The 26,196-nt window shown below is 30.1% G+C and overlaps 3 protein-coding genes across 5 annotated transcripts; 2 read left to right on the top strand and 1 right to left on the bottom strand.

Annotated features, from left to right (window-relative positions):
• Positions 1-155: 155 nt before the first annotated feature.
• On the bottom strand, positions 156-4,906 carry LOC130666107 (uncharacterized). 2 transcript variants are annotated; one of them, XM_057466811.1, is made up of 6 exons: positions 4,625-4,906; positions 4,212-4,453; positions 3,888-4,133; positions 2,908-3,782; positions 421-2,785; positions 156-335 (listed from the first exon to the last, which is right to left on the bottom strand). In XM_057466811.1, coding segments are annotated over exons 5-6 (2,334 nt in total). In that variant the 5' UTR covers positions 2,754-2,785; positions 2,908-3,782; positions 3,888-4,133; positions 4,212-4,453; positions 4,625-4,906; the 3' UTR covers positions 156-334. The 2 variants fall into 2 exon arrangements, with proteins under 2 accessions (XP_057322794.1, XP_057322796.1); XM_057466813.1 differs by lacking the exons at positions 2,908-3,782; positions 3,888-4,133; positions 4,212-4,453; positions 4,625-4,906 and having other exon boundaries at positions 421-2,901.
• A 3,421-nt stretch (positions 4,907-8,327) lies between these two features.
• LOC130664634 (zinc finger protein 845-like) lies at positions 8,328-13,605 on the top strand. 2 transcript variants are annotated; one of them, XM_057464636.1, is made up of 3 exons: positions 8,328-8,940; positions 9,729-9,784; positions 9,848-13,605. In XM_057464636.1, the coding sequence occupies exon 3, from the start codon at positions 10,124-10,126 to the stop codon at positions 12,599-12,601; it is 2,478 nt and encodes an 825-aa protein (XP_057320619.1). In that variant the 5' UTR covers positions 8,328-8,940; positions 9,729-9,784; positions 9,848-10,123; the 3' UTR covers positions 12,602-13,605. The 2 variants fall into 2 exon arrangements, with proteins under 2 accessions (XP_057320619.1, XP_057320620.1); XM_057464637.1 differs by lacking the exon at positions 9,729-9,784.
• A 9,267-nt stretch (positions 13,606-22,872) lies between these two features.
• LOC130665983 (zinc finger protein 658B-like) lies at positions 22,873-24,492 on the top strand. Its single transcript, XM_057466617.1, has one exon. It carries the CDS (start codon positions 22,873-22,875, stop codon positions 24,490-24,492), a length of 1,620 nt encoding a protein of 539 aa, XP_057322600.1.
• Positions 24,493-26,196: the final 1,704 nt, after the last annotated feature.

Below are 26,196 nucleotides of genomic sequence, written 5' to 3' on the forward strand. Positions count from 1 at the left end.
ATAAAAAAAAAAACAGTTTAATTTTTAATATTTGAGGAGATTAAGAATAATTAAGCTGGAAAATAAATAATTATAGCTTAAACAGTTTTTTCGTCCCAAAAGTAAGGTAACTTATGATTGCAACCAATCTATATATATTAAATAAAACACAGAAATTATAAAAATATATAAATTAAATTTTATTGTATGACAATCAATCACGAACAAGATATGAAAATAATTGAAAATAAATATTTGTAATATTAAAATGTCTCATATAGGGAAATCACTCGAAGCCTGTACATTAAAATCTTCATGAGACAACGTAACGCTCCAAATTAAACCAGCTAACAGTTCTGAAAATAAAAATTAATAAATTGTAATTATATATAATAATTTCAATTCGATTTAAGAGATTATAATTAATGAAAATCTACAAACCATTTGCCTTTACCACTAAGTTCAGAGATTTTCCTGTCATTTGCTGCCTTTTGTTCGTCAAATTTCACTTGTCGGTTTAAAATATTACATTGTTGTTGAATAAGTATAGTAACAACTTTACTAACAATTTTACTATTCAGCGAGACTTGGTGTTTTGAACAAGTCAGCCAATTATTTCTAAATGCAGACGTCATAACTGTAATCGCTAACAAACCAATATTTTTTTCATGGAGTTTAGGTTTTACAGTTCTGTTGAAAATATTAACAGCTTCAGCAATTGCACTTTTTAAATTTTCAGACATAATCTGAATAGATGGTTCATTCACTTCATAAATATTTGACTGACAATTTGTACACTGTGTATCACTGATTGAGCGTAAAACATTCCGAAATATTTTCTCCGGTATTTGTTCCTCAGTCAATACTATACAGTCATCATTATCATCTATGTCATCATCAAAAAAAAGATTTAACGATTCAAGAAAATTATCATCTGTGTCTAGCAAATGTACTTGAGGAATATTATCATCTTCTTCACAGTCTATTTGATTTGATTCGACATCTGCTTTAGAAGTTTGACTCGTATGTTTCGTCACTAAATCATCGCAGCTGATTATTGGTGAAAAGTAATCATTTTTACAATTTGTGCCTTTTATCGTGAAGCTTGAATATGATGTAAGCAGAGCAGCTTTAAATGCACTTATAAAGTGTAAGCAGATTAAATTCCTATTGCAGCCTTGCAAACTTTTAACGACACCGAAAAAATTTTCCAATCCGTCTGTAGATAGATGTCGCATGTTAATTGATTCAAATCCAGCAGTGTCTAATAAATAACGACATAAGTCAGTGGCAGATGAAAGATTGTTTAATATGGCTTTTGGAGTAGTCGTTTTAACGTGATTATCTTTTTGATTTTCTTTTGAAGCACTTTGTCTGTTCCCTTGTACTTTTTTGTTAGGAATAATAAATTTAAATGATGCAAATAACTTGCGATATGAAAACCAATCATTGAAATGAGAAGAATTTTTTGTCACCAAAGCTCTCGAAGTAGTGATTTTCGGGTCGTTTCCAACAATTTTACTCCCATTTAATGAATCAAACATTTCATCAATTATACCTATAACTCGTCCGGTTTCTTCAGCTGTTGGGTGCTGAATGGGATTCGATCTACCTCGTTTAATTAAGTTTCTGGCAGTTGTCGCGCTTAAAACTTGAGCAGCCTTTCCCACGTTCATCTTCACTTTGTTGTTCGAATAAATATGATCTTCAGTTAAATGACAATTGGGATCAGTCTCGTAGTAATCAACAACATCCCGCCAATAAGCCTTCTCACTGCCCAAATGAATGATTCTGCCTTCGTACTCGTTTCTCTTGTTATTAGCCTGGTCTTCACGGACCCAATTGTCGAATGCTCCGGAAAAACAAGTTTTTGTAGTTTTCATTAAATGCGCACCATCATAAAATATGTAAATTTTTTCTGTCGATGTTGAGACAGTGAAAAAATTACGAGTATAATGCCCATCTACAGTATCGTTGATTAAAAGATTGAAGGCTCCTTTATTTGTCGAACCTTGGTCAGAAACCATTGCGACAATTTTGATTTTATTAGCAGCTACAATACGTTCTATCAATTGAGTAATTAAGGATTTCAAAACTTCTGTACTCATTGGACCTTTTGTAAAGTGGAATGATAAAGGTTGTTTTCCGTGGCCATGAAGTTGCTGCAGCATAAAAACAGTGACATGGTCGGCTAAGTCTGGCTTCCGGCAACCATTACCATCGTCGTGAAACCCGGTTACAGAGTCGTCACCTTCTGTGAACGTAACTCTCTTTTTTACACTCGTTTCATCAACGAAAATTGCACAATATGCATCCAATTTATCAACACTGCGACTCGTAGCTTTGTCAAGTGCAGGAAAAATTATATCGTTGAAACCTGGATGCAATTTTATATCCGCAAAAGACCGCTTGAGAGTCTTTTCTGATGGCAGTTGAAATAAACTCTGCAGAAATCGGTAGCATTTTGGTGATCTTTTAAAAATATTAAGAGAAAATATTATTTCGTTTTTGGTGTAGCGTTCACCACCGCTTAGTCGATTGTAATTGCGTTCTTCAATAGCCATTAACAACGACAGACCTTGAGAAAAAGTTGACTTTTGCGAGCAATTGCAAGATCTCTTTTTTAATTGGTCCTCCAATTGCTCACACTCTAATGTTTTTTTTTCTAAGAGATTTTCCACTTCCTTCCTTGCTTTTTTTTCAGCTTTCAGAAACTCTAAAATAGCTTTAACATCCGGTGTAGGGTTAGCATTTGTTACTCCTGCTTCTTCCATAAGTCTTCTTGATGTCACGTACGATGTTGCTCCTTTAAAACAAATACACCAAATTAAATATTTTTTAAAAATAGTAACTAGTAAAAATAAAGTTGTAATATATAAAATGATAAACAACTGCTACGTATTATTGTGTCGTTTTTTTATTTTTTACCTGAATGATTTAAAAGGATGATCGAAGTTATCGCAGCTCGAGGAATAATTGAAAATATGTTTATAATTTAAATAATTATAGTGCATACCAGCACGCGTGATTCATTATTTCTGTTCGCGATTTATAGATAATTATTTCAAAAGTTATTATATAAAAAATGTATTATTTGTTAAAATAGCTTGCAATAACATAATGAATTATTAGAAAACCGACATCAGTTCGATGAAAAAAAACAAATCGCGCGTTCGTAATTTAATCAAATATTTACAACTTTATACCTAATAAATGATTGACTGCCAAGAAATGTAAATTCGCGCGCTAAGATTAATATACATATAATGCGCTTGCAATTGTATAAAATATTTACAATTTAGTGTTCTTTAAGTAATTAATGAAAAAAATATATATAAATATGTATACACACAACACGATTATAAATTCAAAAAATATTTACAATTCAAAGTGCGCGTACATTCTGTCGCGTTACTTATTCAGAAATGACTTATTTTTATACGCCCTTATAGGTTTAGAAAACTTTCATAGGCCAAAAGGGCGTATAATAATATGTTTTTTTGGAATTTGTGACGCGACGTGCTTATAAATTCAGCACACACGTCGAAAATTAATGGGTTTACAATAATTGTTTAATAATGAATCAATTTTGGAAACCAGTTCCTCAGCGGGTGAAGTCTCCATATATTTTAAATAACCATTCAATCTCCTTAATAGTGCTTGATGAGATATCCCTTTTTTTTTTTTTACCACTTGCTGCATATTTACATACTCCAAGTCGTTAATATTGCTGCTTTCATTGAATGGGAACGGATAAACTTTCTGAACTGTTGAATTCGTATCCAACATTTCAAACGCTAATTCTGTAAAAAGTTTTTGCGTAAATCTTACAATTCCTATATGTACCCGATGAAATATTCAACCGATAGTAATGAGTTCGTAACATAAGTTATTCAAATTGTATATACCTGATGAACGTGTTCTCTGCCTTCTAGGAGTCGCTTCTCTAACACTTGTCGCGATAGTACCCATATCTACCGATCTTCTTTTAGATTTTTGTTGAATCACATTTAATGGCGTCCGGCTTGCTTCAATATCGTCATTAATAAACGTATCATTTTCAGCAACTTGTAAGTCACAAGTATCAATTGCATGTGATTTTCGTTTATTCAAACTATTCTGCCAGTCATCGTGGTCCACTGAAACTCGAACAGCTATAAGCCAAAGATTTTGTTTCATTGAAATTTTCAATATTATCGGTGTTTAATTAAAATGTATCATAAAAAAAATACCTATGCTAGATTCAACCACATTATTTTGAGGCATAAAAGACTTCATTTGCTCGTCATTTAAAGGAATGATCTCCGTTGCAAATATTGATGGAACCGCATCACTTTTCAGTTTCTTTCTTTTGAAAGAAACATAATCATCGTCCGTAAAATGACAACCGCAAACGGTTCTTTTTTGATACAACATTTGTGGTGTAAGGCCCAAAAGGTCCTCATCTCCTAGAAGACGAACCCACTCTTTACAACTAAAAAATAAAAAATTATTATATATTATTTTATTATAATAATTTATAAATTATTTAAAAATGATTTAAATATTATAATAATTTATTACATTATTTTATTTATAAATTATTTTATTATAATAATAAATTGATAAAAGTATTGATATAACCTCAACTTTATAGTATACTTACATTTTTTCATTCGATGTAAATCGATGTAAAATACATACATCATTTTTTCTGGAGTGTGTGCAATTATGAACACTACAAATAGTCATGTCTATTATCTTCTTTTAATTTTATTCAATTTTTAAAAAAACACTTTATAAAATCACAATACAGCGTGTCACGTTGCTTCAGTTTTGTGATAAAATAAACCAAAATGGCTGAAAGGCTCACTGTGGCTTTACTTATTATTATTATTTTCAGTGCTACCACGCTCATAAAACTCTTGTTAAGGAATTTTTTTTGTCGTTGGGTTTTTCTTAAGTTTCGCAAAGACGGGACAAAATTGGGCATGGTGGGAGGTCAGAGTGTCCTACCCCTGGGTCTCAGAAAAAGTAAAAGTTAAGGCGGGGAGCTAAGAACTGAGGTTGGAATCAATAAATAAATTCAAAATTCAAGCACTCGTGGCGCCTTTGTCCGGTTCATGAGAGAGAAGAAAATGTCTTGGGATTTACTGTATCAATTGATGATAAATTATCTGTTGACAGTTGGGTCATTTTTGTTTTGAAATTAAGTTGGGTTTTGCGGCTCAAAATTCCTTTCATTTGACTGCAAAATTTGAATTTTATTTTGAAAATTTTTGATTTAATTTACATTGATCTGAATCGCAATTGGATGAAACTAAACTAGGGAAGGAAATTATTTTTAATAAAGTATCGAAATACTTTGTAAGAATTCTAAGAAGCCTTTGGAGTAAAAGTTCTAATTGTGAACACCATAAAAAGTGCGTTTGACATCCCTGATTAAAAATACTCATTAAAAAGTATTGAAAAAGATGAGAATTGAATACTTTTGAATACTTTCTATACCACAAGGTTTTCGTCTGAACATAAAATTAATACTTTTCAATTCTATTGAATCCAAAAATATTATAAAAATTTCTAAACTTCCGAGAAATTGAAAAAGATTCAAATGAATTGACATTTTCAATCTTTCTAAATCCTTCTCAATACCAAAATAGTTCCATATTTCGAGTCACGTGTGGAATTGAAAATAATTCAAATGAATTGAAATTTTTGAATCTTTCAGAATCCTTCTCAATACCAAAATAGTTCCATATTTCGAGTCGAATGTATTAGGATTGAAAAGAATTCAAATGATTTGATATTTTTGAATCTTTCAGAATCCTTCTCAATACCAAAATAGTTCCATATTGGAAGATATTGAAATGGTGAAAGATTGAATTCCTTTTGAATTCCATTTTAAGAATTACAAAGTATTCAAATGATCGAAATTCCAATTCCATTCGATATTTTTCAAAATCTCCGTATGGATTGAAAAGATTTTCAATTCTTTTCAATGAGTATTTTTAATCAGGGATTATAATTTATTTTTTATATTTAATACTCATAATATAAAGATTTTTCATACGCATCTCTTACTTAATGCTGTCTATTACTCTAATCAATTGATTTTATTGCTAATAACAAAATTGTATGATAAATATAGTCCTGATTTGAGATTCGGATTAAGGACAATAGATATCGATTATTTTCTGATTGAAGGAAATCGGATTCAATTCATAAATCTGCCAATTAAAGACACCATATATAATCTCTAAGGAATTCACGGTATTCGTACTATTTTCAGAGACTTTTCAGAGTTTATAAAAATTATTTTTTACTATATTTTTAACAACATGAGCTTCGAAAAATGATAATGTGAACTTTTAAGCGATAAAAAAATTTTTTATATTATTCAAAATTGAGAAAGATCATGATTTTCAGACACTGTGATTTTTAGATGCAATTATCTTCGAAATGGCTGAATTTGCGAAAATTTTACATCAGACCTTTTTTGTAGAGCATTCAATTTCCTACAAAAATACTATATTGAAAATTTCTGAATTCTCATTAGGTGACGTGTTATAAAATTCAGAACGAGCGAAAACAAGTTTTTCAAATTGTATCAAACTTAGACGTCGGATATCTTGTGAATAGTTGAATTTATGCAAAAATCATAAGAGACCTTTTTTGTAGATCATTAAATTTGCTACAAAATTGATCAAGAGAGATTTTCTGTATCTTGATTTTTTAATAAATTATGTATTTTTTACCATTTTACTAAATGAAAAATCGAAAATTATCAACAGCCACCTCTAAATATTAATAGCTCAAATTTTAACTGGCGCCATATTTCAAGATACCCTTTAGATTTTTCAATGTTCATCAAAAAAAAAAAAATAGTATCCTTATTTGAAACAGTCTAATATATATATATATATATATATATATATATATATATATATATATATTAGGGTGAGCCAAAAAAACCAACCTATCGAATTTACGTCTTAAAAAGGACCTATATATCGAGAAAAAAATTCTCCCTTCGTCCCGATAAAAAATGATTTTATCTGATTATATATGAGTATATATGATTATATATGATTATATATGAGATCATATATAATTATATATAATCATATATGGACTTATATATGATTATATATGGTTATACATGGAATTATATATAATCATATATGAACCTATATATAATTAGATCTGATCAGACCTGGCTGATGAAGGCTAGGTATAATCATATATAAGCCTATATATAATCATGTCTAATTATATATGAGTTTATATATAATTAGATCTAATTAGATCTAACTGATGAAGGCTAGGTATAATCATATATAAGCCTATATATGATCAGATCTAATTATATATAAGTCTATATATAATTAGATCTGATCAGACCTAATTAAATTAGGCTGATATAAAATTTAATTTATAATTATATATTAAGTTAATTTTATGACAATTATTATTATTAACACATAGAATAAACACTATATATTTATTTTATTTTTTTTTCAACAAAATAGAAATTTTTAATTATTCCTATTTGGAGTTATTTAAAAATAATTATAACATTGGTTTTAGAAAAAATTTTTATTGAATTATAAAATCAATAATGAAAATAAAAAAATATAAAATCAACAATGAAAATAAAAAAAAAAAAAAAAAAAAATTATAAAAAAACAGAATCATACAAATGTAAGGTTTTATTTGGATTTTCCAAATACTTTTCTTTTATTGTGATCGATAACAAAATATTATTTGTTACAACGTGGATATTGTTGGTGATTTCATTGCACTACATGTAGAACAAATTTTCTCGTAGTATTGATATTTTTAATAATAAAGCCTTAAATTTGTATGATTCTGTTTACTCTAGACTTTGATGGCCAGTTTGTATACGAAATATCAAGTTTACAAAATTGACTCTTCGGACTTTCTTTTAAGAAATTTAATGCCCTACAAGAATATTCTAGAGCCGAATTTTTATCTCACACGGTTCAAAAGTCATAATATTTTTAATCAAAAAAAATTTTTTTGCATGTTATTTAAATGGGAAATTTCAAATGGCTACCGACACCTTTTAAATTTGAGCTAAAAATTTTGCCCAATGGGAGAATTTTTTTCTCGATATATAGGTCCTTTTTAAGACATAAATTCGATAGGTTGGCTCACCCTAATATATATATATATATATATTCAGTTCAACTAGCATAGTTGGTAAATTTACATGAAACGATTAATCTTCGAGAGTAAATCTCGATGTGCAACGCATGACGTATCGATAGTATTAATTTATATACCCACCTCAATGCTGCGTACCACCCCTTGATCAATTACTTATGGAATTCAGTAACACAGTCCAGAGTCTATTGAAATATATACTTAGTCGCTGCTAAACTGAGTTTTATTCGAAAGGACAAATCAATGTTTGGAAAAGGGAATATTGAATCCAGAAAACAAAACATTTATATTATACTTTTATGTTTTCGTAATACAATATTAGATTTAAATAATAATGTAAAAACATTTAGTGTTGAAAAGAAAGATAATAATTTTTATTATGATAAAAAAACTTGAATAACTGTGATAATGATCAAGTTAAAAATGTAATTGTAAAGTGATATTGATGAATTAAATAATTAAAAAGTCATAGTGAGAAACTCGATGAATATGAGTGATAAATAATCGTACATTAATGTGAATTCACGAGTCGCCATCAAATATCACAGAAATTTTAATACCCTATTTTAATTAAATTTTGACTCTAAATGCACTTTACACTCAAAATCATAAGATAACAGTGGTTTATAAGAACTTCTATTACTGTTTCTCAAGAAAGTGATCCCCGATTAAAAAGAAACGACAGCTCTACGAGAGTTTATTGGATTTTATGAGACTTTTAAAGCAGAAATGCGTACCCAATACTTTAAAGCCGAAATGTAAAACTGAACTACACTGCAACTATCTCCAAGACAAGTAAATTTGAAACATATTTATTACTACACTGTAAAAAATCCGGAGTGAATCCGGAGTGAATCCGGAGTGAATTCGGATTGAAATTAAATCCGAATTCACTCTGCATTCACTCCGTCACTCGGAGTTCCGGAGTTTAAAAAAAAATCACTCCGCATGCGGAGTGAATTGGGAGTTTTTTTTTAGCGGAGTGATCTCGGAGTGACGCGGATTTTATTTCACTCCCAATTCACTCCGGTCCGGAGTTTTAATACTTAAATAAATTTATATATTAAACTGCTAAACAATGTGTGTGTGTGTGTGTGTGTGTGTGTGTGTGTGTGCGAGTGTGTGTTTGTGTGCATGTGTGGGTTTATGTGTGTGCAAATGTGTGCATGTGTGCAAATGTGGGCGGGTGTGTCCAAATGTGTGCGTGTGTGCAAATGTATGCGTGCGTGTGTGTGCGAGTGCGCGTGTGTGTCTAAATATGTGTGTGCGTATCAGCTGATCAATAATGTAATACGCGAGTTTTTACTTCGATTTTATTGAGTGGAGCAATTTTTTATTAATAATATTTTCAAAACTCCGTTCCGGAGTGAATTTCGCTCCGGAGGGATTAAATTAATAAAAAATTATCTACTCCGCGAAAACTCCCCTGCGGAGTGAATCTCACTCCGAGGGGAGTGAATAATTAAAAATTCATTCACTCCGCATTCACTCCGAATTCAATCCGCATTCACTCGCGAATTTTTTACAGTGTAATTCTGAAATAATAACAAAATATCAAACAATTTTTTTCTGATTAACTTTAGTAAAATCGAAAATCATTATCGGAAAATTAAAAAATTATTTTAGAAAAAAAAGAAATGTAAGTACTTAAAAGTTATTGCTTCATGAAATTCACGATCTATATTCTGATTTCATGTTTCAGAAATGCTGATAATGAATAAATATTTACAAGATAAAACTCGCTCGTTTAATACATTTTTTGATGAAACTAGACTAGATTGTAATATTTGTCGAAAAACATTTAATAAAGCGAGTAATTTAAAGAAACTAAATCTCATACAAGTGTGACATTTGTAAAAAAAACTTCACAAGAACATATTATCTGAAAATTCACATAGGTATTCCTACCGGTCATAATAAGCCTAAGTGGAAAATTTGTAAATAAAAGTTTGCCACGAAATACATTCTGAAAGATCACATGAACCTTCATACTCGCGACAATATGCATGAGTGTAATATTTGTAAGAAGAAATTCACTAGAAAAGATTCTCTGAAAAGTCACATGGGTATTCATACCGGTGAAAATGAGTGTGAGTGTGAAATTTGTAAGAAGAAATTCAATAGAAAATATTATCTGGAAAGTCACATGGGTATTCATACTGGTGAAAATATGTTTGAGTGTAAAATTTGTAAACGACAATTTACCAGACACTATTTCAAAAGTCATATGAAACTTCATACTCGCGACAATGTGCGTGAGTGTAATATTTGTAAGAAGAAATTCACTAGAAAAAATTGTCTGAAAAGTCACATGAGTATTCATACCGGTGAAAATAAGTATGAGTGTGAAATTTGCAAAAAAAAAGTTAGCAGAAATTATTTGAAAAGTCACATGAACATTCATACTCGGGAAAAATTGTATGAGTGTAATATTTGTCTTAAGAAATTTCATCACGCGCGATATATGAAGTTCCACATGCGTATTCATACTGGCGAAAAATTTTTCAAGTGTGACATTTGTAAAAAGAAATTCACTAGAAAAAATTATCTGAAAAGACACATGAGTATTCATACCGGTGAAAATATGTATGAGTGTGACATTTGTAAAAAGAAATTCACTAGAAAAAATTATCTGAAAAGTCACATGAGTATTCATACCGGTGAAAATAAGTATGAGTGTGAAATTTGCAAAAAAAAAGTTAGCAGAAATTATTTGAAAAGTCACATGAACATTCATACTCGGGAAAAATTGTATGAGTGTAATATTTGTCTTAAGAAATTTCATCACGCGAGTTATATGAAGGTTCACATGCGTATTCATACTAACAAAACCTTATACAACTGTGACATTTGTAAAAAGAAATTCATTAGCAAAGATTATTTGAAAAGTCACATGAGTATTCATACCGGTGAAAATATGTATGAGTGTGAAATTTGTAAAAAGAAATTCACTAGAAAAAATTGTCTGAAAAGTCACATGAGTATTCATACCGGTGAAAATAAGTATGAGTGTGAAATTTGCAAAAAAAAAGTTAGCAGAAATTATTTGAAAAGTCACATGAACATTCATACTCGGGAAAAATTGTATGAGTGTAATATTTGTCTTAAGAAATTTCATCACGCGCGATATATGAAGGTTCACATGCGTATTCATACTAACAAAACCTTATACAACTGTGACATTTGTAAAAAGAAATTTATTAGCAAAGATTATCTGAAAAGTCACAGGAGTATTCATACCGGCGAGAATATGTCTGAGTGTGGAATTTGTAAAAAGAAATTCACTAGAAAATATTGTCTGAAACGTCACATGGGTATTCATACTGGTGAAAATATGTTTGAGTGTGAAATTTGTAAACGACAATTTCCCAGATACTATTTCAAAAGTCATATGAAACTTCATACTCGGGAAAAATTGTATGAGTGTAATATTTGTCTTAAGAAATTTCATCACGCGAGTTATATGAAGGTTCACATGCGTATTCATACTAACAAAACCTTATACAACTGTGACATTTGCAAAAAGAAATTCATTAGCAAAGATTATTTGAAAAGTCACATGAGTATTCATACCGGTAAAAATATGTATGAGTGTGAAATTTGTAAAAAGAAATTCACTAGAAAAAATTGTCTGAAAAGTCACATGAGTATTCATACCGGTGAAAATAAGTATGAGTGTGAAATTTGCAAAAAAAAAGTCAGCAGAAATTATTTGAAAAGTCACATGAACATTCATACTCAGGAAAAATTGTATGAGTGTAATATTTGTCTTAAGAAATTTCATTACGCGAGTTATATGAAGGTTCACATGCGTATTCATACTAACAAAACCTTATACAACTGTGACATTTGTAAAAAGGAATTCACTAGAAAAGATTGTCTGAAAAGTCACATGAGTATTCATACCGGTGAAAATAGGTGTGAGTGTGAAATTTGCAAAAAAAAAGTCAGCAGAAATTATTTGAAAAGACACATGAACATTCATAATGGCAGAACTTCATACAAATGTGACATTAGTAAAAATAAGAAATTCAACGAAAAAAAAAATTTACCACGGCGTATGCTTACTCATACTATAAAAAAATCATACGAGTGTAATGTTTGTCAAATAAAATTCAATAAGACGACAAGTCTGACAAACCATGTGTATGAGCATCATTATACCATAAAAACGTTTGAGTGTAAGATTTGTCAAGCAAGTTTCAAACTTCTGATTGAACTCAATTTTCACCTGTTTCTTCACAAATACACAAAATTGTACAAATGTGATATCTGCCGAGAAGCATATATTATAAAGGATTGTTTGAAACAGCATATGTATACACATACCGGCGAAAAATTTTACGAATGCATTGTTTGTCTAAAAGAATTCTCTCGACTGTCTGGTCTGAAACGCCACATCCAGAACATTCACGTTGACTACAATCGATATAAGGGTAACAATCTAATCACTTAAACCAAATTCAACATTCATATGCGTCTTTACATGACCAATGCGCTGTATAAGTGTAATATCTGTTGTCAAATAAATGACCCGGGATTCTACTAGCGCGCAATCATAGTCGATCACAAATATTTGAGTGTAACAGTTATGATGAAAAATTCATAGGATCGTGACTCTTTTTGAACTGCACAAAAATATTAATTGCTATGATACCTTACATGGAGAGAAATGTCAAGTAAATATGCCTATGCAGCATAGTAATAATTACATACTCTATAGTTTGTGTCACGCCGCTCTTATAAGTCTGCTTATACAAACTATAGAGTGATGTAATTATTACTGTGCTGTATAGGCATATTTACTTGACAATTCACTCCGTGTAGTAGCCCCTTATAATGTCCGATAGATGTCTCTCATAGTTAACTTAAGTCTCTCATATCGATAACCGGCGATCGTGGCCGAGCGGTCTAAGGTGTAAGACGTAGATCTCTCGAACACGGTTGACCAGGCGTGGGTTTGAATCCCAGTGGAAGCCGAAAAAATTTTCACGCATAAAGTGTAAGGTCTTTTGGACCTGAGATTCGTTCCGATGCCGACATTTGAATAAGAAAAGTATAAAGAAAAATGAATTTGATTTGGTGCAATGTAATCTGTGGACTGGGTTTTCTTAGGCTCAATGGAACTGTGTTCCCGAGCGTTCTTGTATGTTTAAAGTGACCACTCTCTTAAAATGACCCAGTGAAATCCACTGATTCACCAGTGGATTTCACTGGTTCATTCTAAGAGAGCAGGCTCGCTTTAATTAATAAAAAAAAAAAAATATCTCATATCAATGGTACGCCACTGGCGTCAGTTTCTTGTAAGACCCTGAATGCGAAGCTTGGATGCTAGACAAATTACTAACTACTGTATTCTTTTGTTAATTAATATTAAACATATATCCATCTATAACTGTGTTATTACTAATTTGACATATATAATTTAACACTATATCACATACTTTACACCCTTGATTAGAAAATACAATTTGTGACGATTAAAAACGATTAAAAATTCAATCACCATTAATCGTCTTTAATACTCATACTTGTCATGGTTTTTCACATTTAATCGTCAAAAGACGCTTTATTATTTTAATTCTCTAAAATCATCAATTGACGATTCATGACGATTTAATACGATTAAAACATTTTTAATCGTCATTAATCGTATTTTCTAATAAGGGAGCATTATCTCAAATATTTTTCGTGACGAAAATTTTTTAGCGAGCGTCTTACGGAAGATTTAAATAAGAATGAGATAAGGTATAATCAATGAGTATTCTTTACAAAGATTCATCAAGTTTTGCTAAAGATTCTTTTGAAAGAATAATGGAAATCTGCACATGCAATCTGCAGGGATTCTTAAGCACGGTAGTATTAATAATAATAACCTCAAATGCAGTACCTAGGAGTCATAAGTATGTATATTTTTATATGCTCAAAGTATTTTATTGGATTTTATAAATAGTATATTACGACACTAGGCCAGAAAGTTGAATTTCCTGGCGGATGTGATATCAAAGCCGAGGTTTTGATATCACATACGTCAGGGCATTCAACTTTCTGGCCGGGGGTCGTATACTATTTTTCTTGTTCCCCAGCCGAAAGTACGTTGAATTAATTGACATTGCGAGGCGAAGCCGAGCGGTCAAAGGGGGCGGGCCCGCCCGACTTTTGCAAAACTGAGGCTTTTGCTGGTCGGGGCGGGCATCAAAAACATTAAATAATTGAAAAAGAAAATTATAGATTTAATTTTAGTTGAAACTAGGTATTTTATTTCTCTATTTAGCAATATACTATAGACTTCTTCATAAGCTCAAACATTAATTACAATAATACACAATAGTAAGAATATATTATCATCTCTCGTATATTTTCTTACTTTATGCGTTATTTTCTTTACTGATAACAAATTTTTAGCCACAAGACTTTTCAAATTTCATTAAAATTTATGGTTATGATATGATAAATAAATAGACATGTGCATCCGTGACTATTTTAACACATGCGCTGTCGTGTATTTGTCAGATATTTTTTCATTTTAATAATTGAAAAATATAAAATAAAATGTCGTATGAATAAAGAATAAATAGATGCACATGTAAAGAATTAAAAAATCTGTATGTGCATTTGTTTTAATTTTGACTTCTTTAATTCTTAAATAATTTATTTGTTATTGAAAAATCTTTGTATATTTGCTACATAACCGAGTCATACTAAATAAGCGCACTCTAGTGACAGCTCTCTGCATTGCGAGCCGGCCACAAAAGAGGCTCTTTCTCGAGTGTAATGCGACCCGGAAGACCGTACTTTCGGCTTGGGAAGCAAGAAAAAATATATTAAGATTAATGAGTGTGAATGTTATTGACGATTGTCAATTTTTTAAATTTCAGAATAAACGAATGAAATGTAAGTAGAGTAGAAATAAAAAAATGCATATTTAGATAAATGCAAAATCCGTACGCACATTTTTTTCATTTTCATTATTTTAGTTTATTTATTTCAAATTTATAAATTGTCTAACATCTGCTACATCCACACTCATTAAGATCATTGAAGATTGACAATAATATATAAAGTTGAACTAAAATAAATATAGTGCTCCCCTCCTAAGATATCAGACTCAGGGCTCTGGCTCCAGGAAAAATATCTTAGAGAGGTACCCCTTTCACTCTTAGAAGCATACGCAGTCTTACTATCTATAAGTATATCTATGCGCATGTAAACAGCTGACTTATAGTAGCGGTTCAAGCGCATGCGCAAGTAAATTCCACTGAGTGTAGTGGGGAAACTGAATTGAGGGGAAATGGTAGTAAAATAAGGGGAAATGATATCTTACAGAGGAATATCTTGAGGGGGGGGGGACTGTATCGCAGTGATGTGATTCATCGAAAATTTTTTTTACTTACTTTAATACTAGGGTATTGATAGAGGAATGTTCAACTTACCTTACTTAAAACTAATTTTAAATAAAATATATTTTAAAACAACATTATTTAAAATCATCAAGAAACAAAATTTTTTATTCTTTTTAAATTTTTATTTGAACAATAACTGTCTCATTTTTTACACTACCCTCGCGGTTTTCATGATACGGTTTGAACACTGTATTAAAAGAGCATACACGTAGTCGATAACAAGTAGTTTTACCGTATTTATACGGCATGTTTGTGAAATTTAATTACGGTATTCCTACAGAGCTTATACTGCGTTTATACGAAGCTTATACGGCATTTCTACCGTATTAATACGTTATTTCTACCGTATTAATACGGTACTTCTACTGTATTAATACGGCATTTCTATAAGATTAATACTTCATGTATATGATATTAATACGAAATTTCTACCGTAATAATATGACATTGTTAGCGTAATAATACGGCATTTCTACTGAATTTATACAGTATTTCTACCGAGTTCACACAACAATTCTACTGATTTAATGAGGTGTTTATACGGAATTTATCCAGTACATGGTAAAAAAGATTATATATAATTATTAATGATAAATGGCTCTATATAATTATTTATATTGCTTTACAATGTTTTATGTCACTCGTATATTTTTAATCATATAGTAGAGATTCTATAGACTTTTGATTAAAATATTTTTGTTAAAGCTCAAGTTCAAATTCAGAGATAAGTTATTTATGGAAACATTGATAATAAATATTTTTGTCATTATGTAATATAGGTTGTACTATATTACCATCAAAAAAGGTACTTATCACTCTATCAAATAACGGAGGAGTACCCGCGCCAGAATGGTCACAATTTCGGAATATAAGACTTCTGAAATAAGTTTCTTACCAGGGACACTACAAATCGTAGGCGCTACCTAGTGGCGCGCACCGAACTATTCTCGCTGCTGCTGCCTAGCACCAGTGACTTCCCTCTCTTCCATATATATCTTTTCTCCCAAGAAATTTTTCTCTCGGTTTGATTTTTTTTTTTTTGGTTGGAGCATACGAAAACTCCTTTGTTGAACAAATAGTAATTATTCCAAGAAATTTTATTTTTTTCAAACAAAAAAATGCAATATTGCTACAATAACCTGGCACGGCTTTCTTCAATAAAATATCTTTTATTTTAAGAAATAAAAACTTTTAAAACAATTAAAAATTTTTCGACTAAAGCATAAAAATATGTTAACTTGAGGAAAAACAATTTTGATTCAAAGTAAAGATTTCAAAATAATTATTTATTTGATGTAAAAAAATTTTTATTTTCCGAATCGTTAAAAAAAATTTTCTTGTATCAAGAATATTTTTCTTAGTTCAAGTTAACGGTCGACGTTTTGCTTCAAGAGCACAGCCACTACTATGAGCATGTGATAGACAACCGAGTCTGGGATTGTTCCAGGTCTCTAAAAATTTTTTTCCTCCAATATTTTCTATTATTTTACATGGAGAGAGCCTCAAAAATGATGTCGGATGATAATCAAAAGGTAAAATAGAAAAAAAAACAATATCTTATAGACACACAAAGCAGATGATATTAATTAATATTAGCTAATATATTATTATATAATTTGCATTACCTAATACGTAAGAGTGAAAAATTTTTAAAGATGACAATGAAACTACCTTTCCATATTTGTACTTTGAAAATTATTATCCGACTTATATTTGTTTTTTAGTTAATTGTATTAAGCACAGGTTGTTATACACAAAATTTAATAATTTTTTATATATATAATAAGATGAAAACGTCATTTACAAAAAGCGTCCTTCTATTGGTATTGGCTGTCCATCTGTTAAAGATTTTGTCCATCGTCAGGGACACCCTGCTTAGAAAATCTCATAGAATCCAATAGATTCTCATAAATTCCTACAAAGATTTTATAAGAAAGAATGAGTTCTATGAGAAGTAATAGTTGAGTATAGGGTCTTATACATTCAGCTATAAGAATATATTTGATTTTTTAAGCAGGGCATGGACTTTTCTTAAACAAACGCCAATTTTTTTAAACGAGTCTAACTTTGAGCTTTAATGGTTGGATTCACGAAAGAAAAAAAAAAAACTTTTCTTGAAGAGCGGTAAATTTCCTACAAAAATTGATACACAGAAAAAACAGTTAACTTGGTTCAAGAAAAATATTATCTTCCGAATTTTCTTTCTTGATTCAATAAAAGTAAAACACTTAATTAAAAAAATTTTTTTTGGTTCAAGACAGTAAATTCTCTTGCTCCAAAAAAATTTATTTTTAAAGCGAAATTGAAAATTTCTTGGTTTAAGAAAAAAAATTCTTGGCTAAAGAAAATAAGTCATCTCTTGCCAAAAAATGAACGTTTTGAACGAAAAAAAGTTTAACTTCGGCCAAAAAAGTTTTTCTTGCCGCAAGAAAAAAGATTTCTTACTCCAAAAAATCAAAGTTTTGAACGAAAAAAAGTTAACTTGGGCTAAGAAAAAATTTCTTGGCCCAAGGAAAAAATTTTGTTGCTCCAAAAAATAAACGTCTTGATTAAAAAAAAAAAAAAACCCTTGGGCCAAGAAAAAATCTCTTGGCCCAAGAAAAGAATTCTCTTGCTCCGAAAAATGAATTGCTTAAAGTAAAAATAAAAGTTGCTTGGGAAGAAGTTTTCAGCCTGTAAGAGTGAGACGGCATAATCACTGTATAAATGCGGTATAACCACCATATTTATATCGCATAAATACCGTTTAAATACGGTGCGAACATTATATGAATACCGTGTAACCACTGTTTAAATAAGGTATAGCAACCGTATAAATACGGTATAACCGACGTTTAAGTACAGCATAAAAACCATATAAATGGAGTATAATCATTGTACAAATACAATATAGCAAGAGCGTAAATACGGTATAAACACAGTATAAATACGGTACAGTCCCTATATAAATTTGGTATCAACACAATATATTTACGGTATTAATACGGTACACGGAAAGAAAATTATGGCAGCGGTTCCCATAATTTTGTGAAATTTTTTCCTATACCAACATAGGAATTACGACCATAAATTATGGGAGCGGTTCCTATAATTATAGGAATGTTTCCCATAATTATAGGAATAGTTCCTATAATTATGGGAATGATACCCATAACACTATAGGAATGGTTCCTATAATTATAGGAATGGTTCCTATAATTTATAGGAATAGTTTCTATAATATTATGGGAATCATTCCTATAATTTATGGGAATGGTTCCTATAATTTATAGGAACCATTCCCATAAATTATAGGAACCATTCCCATAATATTATGGGAATGGTTACAATAATAGTATGGGAACTATTCCCATAATATTGTGGGAATGATTCCCATAATGCAATTGGAATGGTTCCTATACCATTATGGGAATCATTCCCATAATATTATGGGAATAGTTCCCATACTATTATAGGAACCATTCCTATAATATCATGGGAATGGTTCCCATATTATCATGAAAAAATTAATTTAAACAAGTGTGGTAATCACTTCTACAATACACAGAAATATTATTAAACATAAAAACAAAAATTCAAAAATTGAAAAAAAAAATCGTATTTGGCAAAAAAACATTAAAATTTTTAACAAGAATTTTTTGTCAGCACAAAATATTCAAGAAAATTCAAATTTTGGGAAATTTCTACACTATTGTGCAAAAAAAGAATTTTATGATATTATGGGAATAGTTCCCATAATATTATAGGAATAGTTCCTATACCAATATAGGAACCATTCCCATAATAGTATGGGAATGATTCCCATACCATTATGGGAATGGTTCCTATATTGGTATAGGAACTATTCCTATATCATTATGGGAACCATTCCTATATCATTATGGGAACCATTCCTATATCATTATGGGAACCATTCCTATATCATTATGGGAACCATTCCCATAATGGTATGGGAACTATTCTCATACTATTATGGGGATGGTTCCCATAATATATGGGAACCATTCCTATAGTAGTATAAGTACTATTCCCATACCATTATGGGAACCATTCCCATAATGCATAGGAAAACTTCCTATAATTTTCTTTCCGTGTAATAAAATTTCACAAACATACCGCATGTATACCTAGGGTATACCGTAATAATACTTATACCCAAAAAATACTCGGAAAATACCGTAGAAATACCGTTATGGCAATTCCGCGAGGGTAAGAAAAAGTTTCATTTTAAGTCTGATTTCAAGTCTAATTATCATTTAATATAAATAGACGAATATTTCTTACAAAATTAAAAACAATCAATCCCAACATTTACAGGAATATCGCGGACATACACCTGAAACAATAAATTCATATATATTTTCAACAATAATTGAATTTTAAAAAGTGAAAATTTGAAAATTGAATTACCGTGCTCATCATGATATTCTTTAAGATAAAATTCTAAGTCTATGTGCGGCTTACATTTTATTGTAACAGGTTCAACAGCCTTCGTGAAAACTTTGATTTTACAAAAATAGAATTTTAGTTGATAATCTATTGCAGGGTGACAATGATCGTTGACTTGCCCTTTTAGACACGAAGTTCGTTTATAACTAACGAAAATTTCATACTGTCTCTCATCAGAAGTAAGTTTTAGAGGGGTATCAAAAGTTCTACAATTCTCAAATTCGTATTCAATCCTGACATAAGGTGGCAATGACTTTAAAGCTTCCCTGATAAAATATTGAACTTCTGGATGATCTTTTGGAAGTGTAACGGTGTATAAAATTTCATCTGATGATGTTGTAGTTCTAATTCCGTTGATAGTATGCACAACATTAATATTTTATACACATAACACTTATTCAACATTTTGAATACTTCTATTTATTTTTATTATTAATTAGTTTTATGCAGTTTATCGCTGCTGTGGAAGACTATTAGGTAAATCAAAGAAGGTTATAAAATAAGTAATTGATATTTTGAGTGTACATTTATGAAATGTGGCTGCTATCATCACTGATACAAAAAAAAACAGATGTGTCGGCAGTAATTATCGTTAAAAAGCTTTTAGTCTTCGATGAACTGTAAAAAACAAAACGTTAAAAATTAATTAATAATGGATAAAATGTATTTAATTAACTATAAATGTGCGTCGTTAAAAAAATATAACTTTCGGAAGTTTTTATTCAAATGGTCAACTGTATTTCTTATATTTTTTATTAAAGAATAGGGTCAATACATGTATATGTGATACATCAATGAATAGACAAACATTATTTTAATAATTGATTCTATTAAATTTAAGAATAAAAATGTGACATAATAAATTTTTTTCATAACTTCAAAAATTCCTGATGATTTAATATAATTTTTTTCATTTTCATATATGTTATAATCATAAAAAAAAAAATTTTTTATTTGACATGAAGACGTTTTGCTTCAAAAGCACAGCCAGTACTATAAGCATGTGACAGACAACCGGGTCTGGGAATGTTCCAGGTCTCTAAAAATTTTTTTCTTCCAGTATTTTCTATTATTTTACATGGAAAGAGCCTCAAAAATGATGTCGGATGATAATCAGAAGATGAAATGAAGAAAAAAAAAAAAACGATAGATACACAGAGCAGATGATATTAATGAATATTAGCTAATATGTTATTATATACTTTGCGTTACCTAGTATGTGAGAATCAGAAATTTTTAAAGATGACAATAAAACTACTTTTCCATATTTGTATTTTGAAAATTATTATCCCACTCATATTTGTCTTTTAGTTAATTGTATTAAGTACGGACTGTTATATACTAAATGTAATAATTTTTTTAAATATGTAATAAAATATAATTTCATATTGCACGACTCGTGCTTTACGATCGAAAAATTTTTTTCGCCTCACTTCGGCGACTATTTCAGTTATTATACCCTTGTTAATTCACGGAATTAAGATATTTTGCATACTGCTTTAAAGATAATTTAATGGAGATTAGTTCCATACTTTTCAAAAACTTATTAAGTTCAATAAAAACGAAAACAATCCTACAAAAATTGATAATAGTTATTGCTGTATATACTTATTATTAAGCGAGTAATAAAATTTTTCACATTGTACTAAAGTAGGAAAGTATTGATACTTGAGCAAAGTTAAACAGCATCAAATTCGACTTTTTTTTATTATTTTTGGGTCACCAATAAATGATTTATATCATGGCCAAATAAAAATATCAAATTTGGAAAATAACGGACACCCTAATACATACCTGTAGTCAGTTCAACTACCATTGCTAGTAAATTTACATGAAACGATTAATTTTCGATAGTATTTCGATATGCAACGCATGACGTATCGACACTGTAGAGCATACCCACCTCGATGCTGCGAACCACCCCTTGATCAAGTAATCATGGTGTCTAATAGCCCAGTCCAGAGTCTATGAAAATATGTACTAAATCGCAGCTACTCTGAGTTTATTCCAAAGGACAAGTTAATGTTCAGAAAGAGTATCATTTAATCCAGAAAATTTGAAATATACTTTACATTTCTGAGTTTTTGTAATACAATATATGTATTCAAATAATGATATAAAAACATTTAGTGATAATGGTAAGGATAATAATTTTTATTATGATAAAAAAAATTAGATAACAGTGATAGTGATCAAGTTAAAGAGGTAATTGCAGAAAGTGATAATCATAATGTAAATAAATAGAAAGTAATAGTGAAAAGCGTGATGAATATAAGAGAAAAAGAAATGATACATTCAGCAGCCGCCATCAGATATAATAGGAATTTTAATGCTCTATATTAATTAAATTTCGACACTAAATGCACTTCGGACTCAAAATAATGAAATAACAGTGATTTATAGTAACTTCTATTACTATTTCTTAGGAAAGTGATTTCTCATATAGAATTCATATATCTTGACAAAAGCTTTATAAGAATTCGTTGGATTTTATAAGACTTTTTAAGCAGCAACGCGTACCCAATAATCTCAAGCGGAAAACTAAAGTTGAACGACATTGCAATTATCTCCAAGCCAAGTAAATTTAAAACAAATTCATTAGTGTAATTTAGAAATAATGACAAAATATTTTGAATAATATTTTTCTGATTAACTTCTGTAGAATCGAAATTAATTATCAGGGAAGTATGATATTGCGCCTATTATAGGTCCGCATTGTTGAAAAATTCCATTACAGTCAACGATATCAATCATAATGCAGCAGATCAATCCATCGAATGTAGAATCTAAAAAAACAAAAAGTGAGTATTCAATAGCTTTTGCTTTATAAAATTCTCAATCTATTTTCTGATTTTATATTTCAGAAATGCTAATAATGGATAAATATTCGCAAGACAAAACTCCAGATATTTGTCGAAGAAAGTTCAATAAAACGAGTAATTCAAAGAAACACGTACAAATTCATACTGGCGAGGCTGCATGCGAGTGTGAAATTTGTAAAAAAAAATTCACTAGAAAAGATCATCCGAAAAATCACATGGGTATTCATACCGGTGAAAATATGTATGAGTGTGACATTTGTAAAAAGAAATTCACTAGAAAATATAATCTGAAAATTCACATTGGTATTCATACCGGCGAAAATAAGTCTGAGTGTAGAATTTGTAAAAAAAAATTTGCCACAAAATATTGTCTGAAAAATCACATGAACCTTCATACCGCAAATATGCATGAGTGTAAAATTTGTAAAAAAAAATTTTCCACAAAATATTGTCTGAAAAATCACATGAACCTTCATACCGGTGAAAATATGCATGAGTGTAATATTTGTCGAAAAAAATTCATTACAGTGAGTAATATGAAGTTACACATGCGTATTCATACTAAAACAACCTCATATAAGTGTGAAGTTTGTAAAAAGAAATTCACTACAAAATATTCTCTGAAAAATCATGTGGGTATCCATACTGGCGAAAATATGTATGCGTGTAATATTTGTCAAAAGAAATTCATTACAGCGAATAATATGAAGCTTCACATGCGTATTCATACTAGCAAAACCTCATATAAGTGTGACATTTGTAATAAGAAATTCACCAGGAAAAAGCACCTTGAGTATCACGTGAGTATTCATAACGATGAAATCCTGTTTAAAACATATTTACCACGGCATATGCTTACTGATCATACTGTAAAAAAATCCCATGAGTGCAACGTTTGTAAAGCAAATTTCAAGCACCTATCTGCTCTGAAGAATCACATGTACATTCATTCCGGTAAAAAATCATATAAATGTGATAGTTGTCAGAAAATATTTATCAAAAAGGTTCTTCTGGAACGGCACATACATTATCATACCGTCAGAAAACAATACGAATGTAATATCTGTAAAAAAAAATTTTTTGAATCATCTAATTTGAAAATGCACATGCGTATACATTTAGGCGATAAGCCGTACGAGTGTAATATTTGTCAACGAAAATTTACTATAAAGCGGAATATGATGGCGCATCTGCTGCGTATTCATTCTGAGAAAAAACCGTATGAGTATAACAGCAGTCAAAAAAGTTTGAAGTTACCGTCGGTACTGAAAAGCCCCGAGTATATTTCTTCCAGTAAAAAAATATATCAATGTAATTTCTGTGAAAAAAAGTTCGATCAAGAGAATAGTCTAACAGTTCACATGTATGTGCGTCATTATAACAAAAAAACGTATGAGTGTAAGATTTGTCAAGCAAGTTTCAAACTTCTGATTGAACTCAATTTTCACCTGTTTCTTCACAAATACACAAAATTGTACAAATGTGATATCTGCCGAGAAGCCTATATTATAAAGGATTGTTTGAAACAGCATATGTATACACATACCGGCGAAAAATTTTACGAGTGCATTGTTTGTCTAAAAGAATTCTCTCGACTGTCTGGTCTAAAACGCCACATCCTGAACATGCACGTTGACTACAATCGATATAAGGGTGACAATTCAATCAGTTAAGGTAGTTGTCCTGCTACAATATTGTCAAAAATTATGAGCCATGTACGCGGTAAGAGTACACGGAAAGAAAATTATGGGAAGTTTTCCTATGCATTATGGGAATGGTTCCCATAATGGTATGGGAATAGTACCTATACTACTATAGGAATGGTTCCCATATATTATGGGAACCATCCCCATAATAGTATGAGAATAGTTCCCATACCATTATGGGAATGGTTCCCATAATGATATAGGAATGGTTCCCATACCATTATGGGAATGGTTCCCATAATATTATGGGAACCATTCCCATATCATTATTGGAACCATTCCCATAATGGTATGGGAATCATTCCCATACTATTATGGGAATGGTTCCTATATTGGTATAGGAACTATTCCTATAATATTATGGGAACTATTCCCATAATGTTATGGAAACCATCCCTATAATATCATAAAATTTTTTTTTTGCTGAATAATGTAGAAATTTCCCAAAATTTGAATTTTCTTGAATGTTTTGTGCTGACAAAAAATTCTTGTTAAAAATTTTAATGTTTTTTTGCCAAATACAATTTTTTTTTCAATTTTTGAATTTTTGTTTTTATATTTAATAATACTTCTGTGTATTGTAGAAGTGATTACCACACTTCTTTAAATTAATTTTTTCATGATAATATGGGAACCATTCCCATAATATTATAGGAATGGTTCCTATAATAGTATGGGAACTATTCCCATAATATTATGGGAATGATTCCCATAATGGTATAGGAACCATTCCAATTGCATTATGGGAATCATTCCCATAATATTATGGGAATAGTTCCCATACTATTATAGGAACCATTCCCATAATATTATGGGAATGGTTCCTATAATTTATGGGAATGGTTCCTATAAATTATAGGAACCATTCCCATAAATTATAGGAATGATTCCCATAATATTATAGAAAGTATTCCTATAAATTATAGGAACCATTCCTATAATTATAGGAACCATTCCTATAATTATAGGAACCATTCCTATAATTATAGGAACCATTCCTATAATTATAGGAACCATTCCTATAGTGTTATGGGTATCATTCCCATAATTATAGGAACTATTCCTATAATTATGGGAAACATTCCTATAATTATAGGAACCGCTCCCATAATTTATGGTCGTAATTCCTATGTTGGTATAGGAAAAAATTTCACAAAATTATGGGAACCGCTGCCATAATTTTCTTTCCGTGTAGGTTAGGTGATAGTTAAAACGAGACATTGCTTTTGTTTGATACTGTACCCGGGAGAAGTTTACCTACACACTTTTCATATATACGTATACACAAATACTATTGAATATTTTCTTAAATTAAAATTTGGTAATGGTCTAGAAGTGGGGCTCCACCTATTTTTCAAAGTTCCAAGTGCTTACACCTTAAATATCTATAATTAAACTTTTTCCACGTGTTCAGCTACACGGCGGATTAAATTTTCTGTATGTGTTTTTGTCTTTAACACTAGATATCTATCTGAACCTTGCAATCAGAGTGTACAAAATTGATAACATAAAATCATGCGAATTTTCCAAAATAAATTTAATAAATTTTCTAATAAATATAAATAATTAATTTTATTCATACCGTAAGATGGACGGTGGTGATAGAAAGGTCTAACTAAGAGCTACAAAGATTTTTTTGAACTCTTGTACAGTGAAAATTGGCATATTTCT

Source organism: Microplitis mediator, chromosome 3 (assembly GCF_029852145.1).
Source record: "Microplitis mediator isolate UGA2020A chromosome 3, iyMicMedi2.1, whole genome shotgun sequence".
Taxonomy (NCBI): Eukaryota; Metazoa; Arthropoda; class Insecta; order Hymenoptera; family Braconidae; genus Microplitis; species Microplitis mediator.

Bases quoted from the DNA above. Each gene is read 5' to 3' on its own strand.
- LOC130664634 (XM_057464636.1), top strand. From the start codon at position 10,124: ATGAACCTTCATACTCGCGACAATATGCATGAGTGTAATATTTGTAAG.
- LOC130665983 (XM_057466617.1), top strand. From the start codon at position 22,873: ATGGATAAATATTCGCAAGACAAAACTCCAGATATTTGTCGAAGAAAG.
- LOC130666107 (XM_057466811.1), bottom strand. From the start codon at position 2,753: ATGGAAGAAGCAGGAGTAACAAATGCTAACCCTACACCGGATGTTAAA.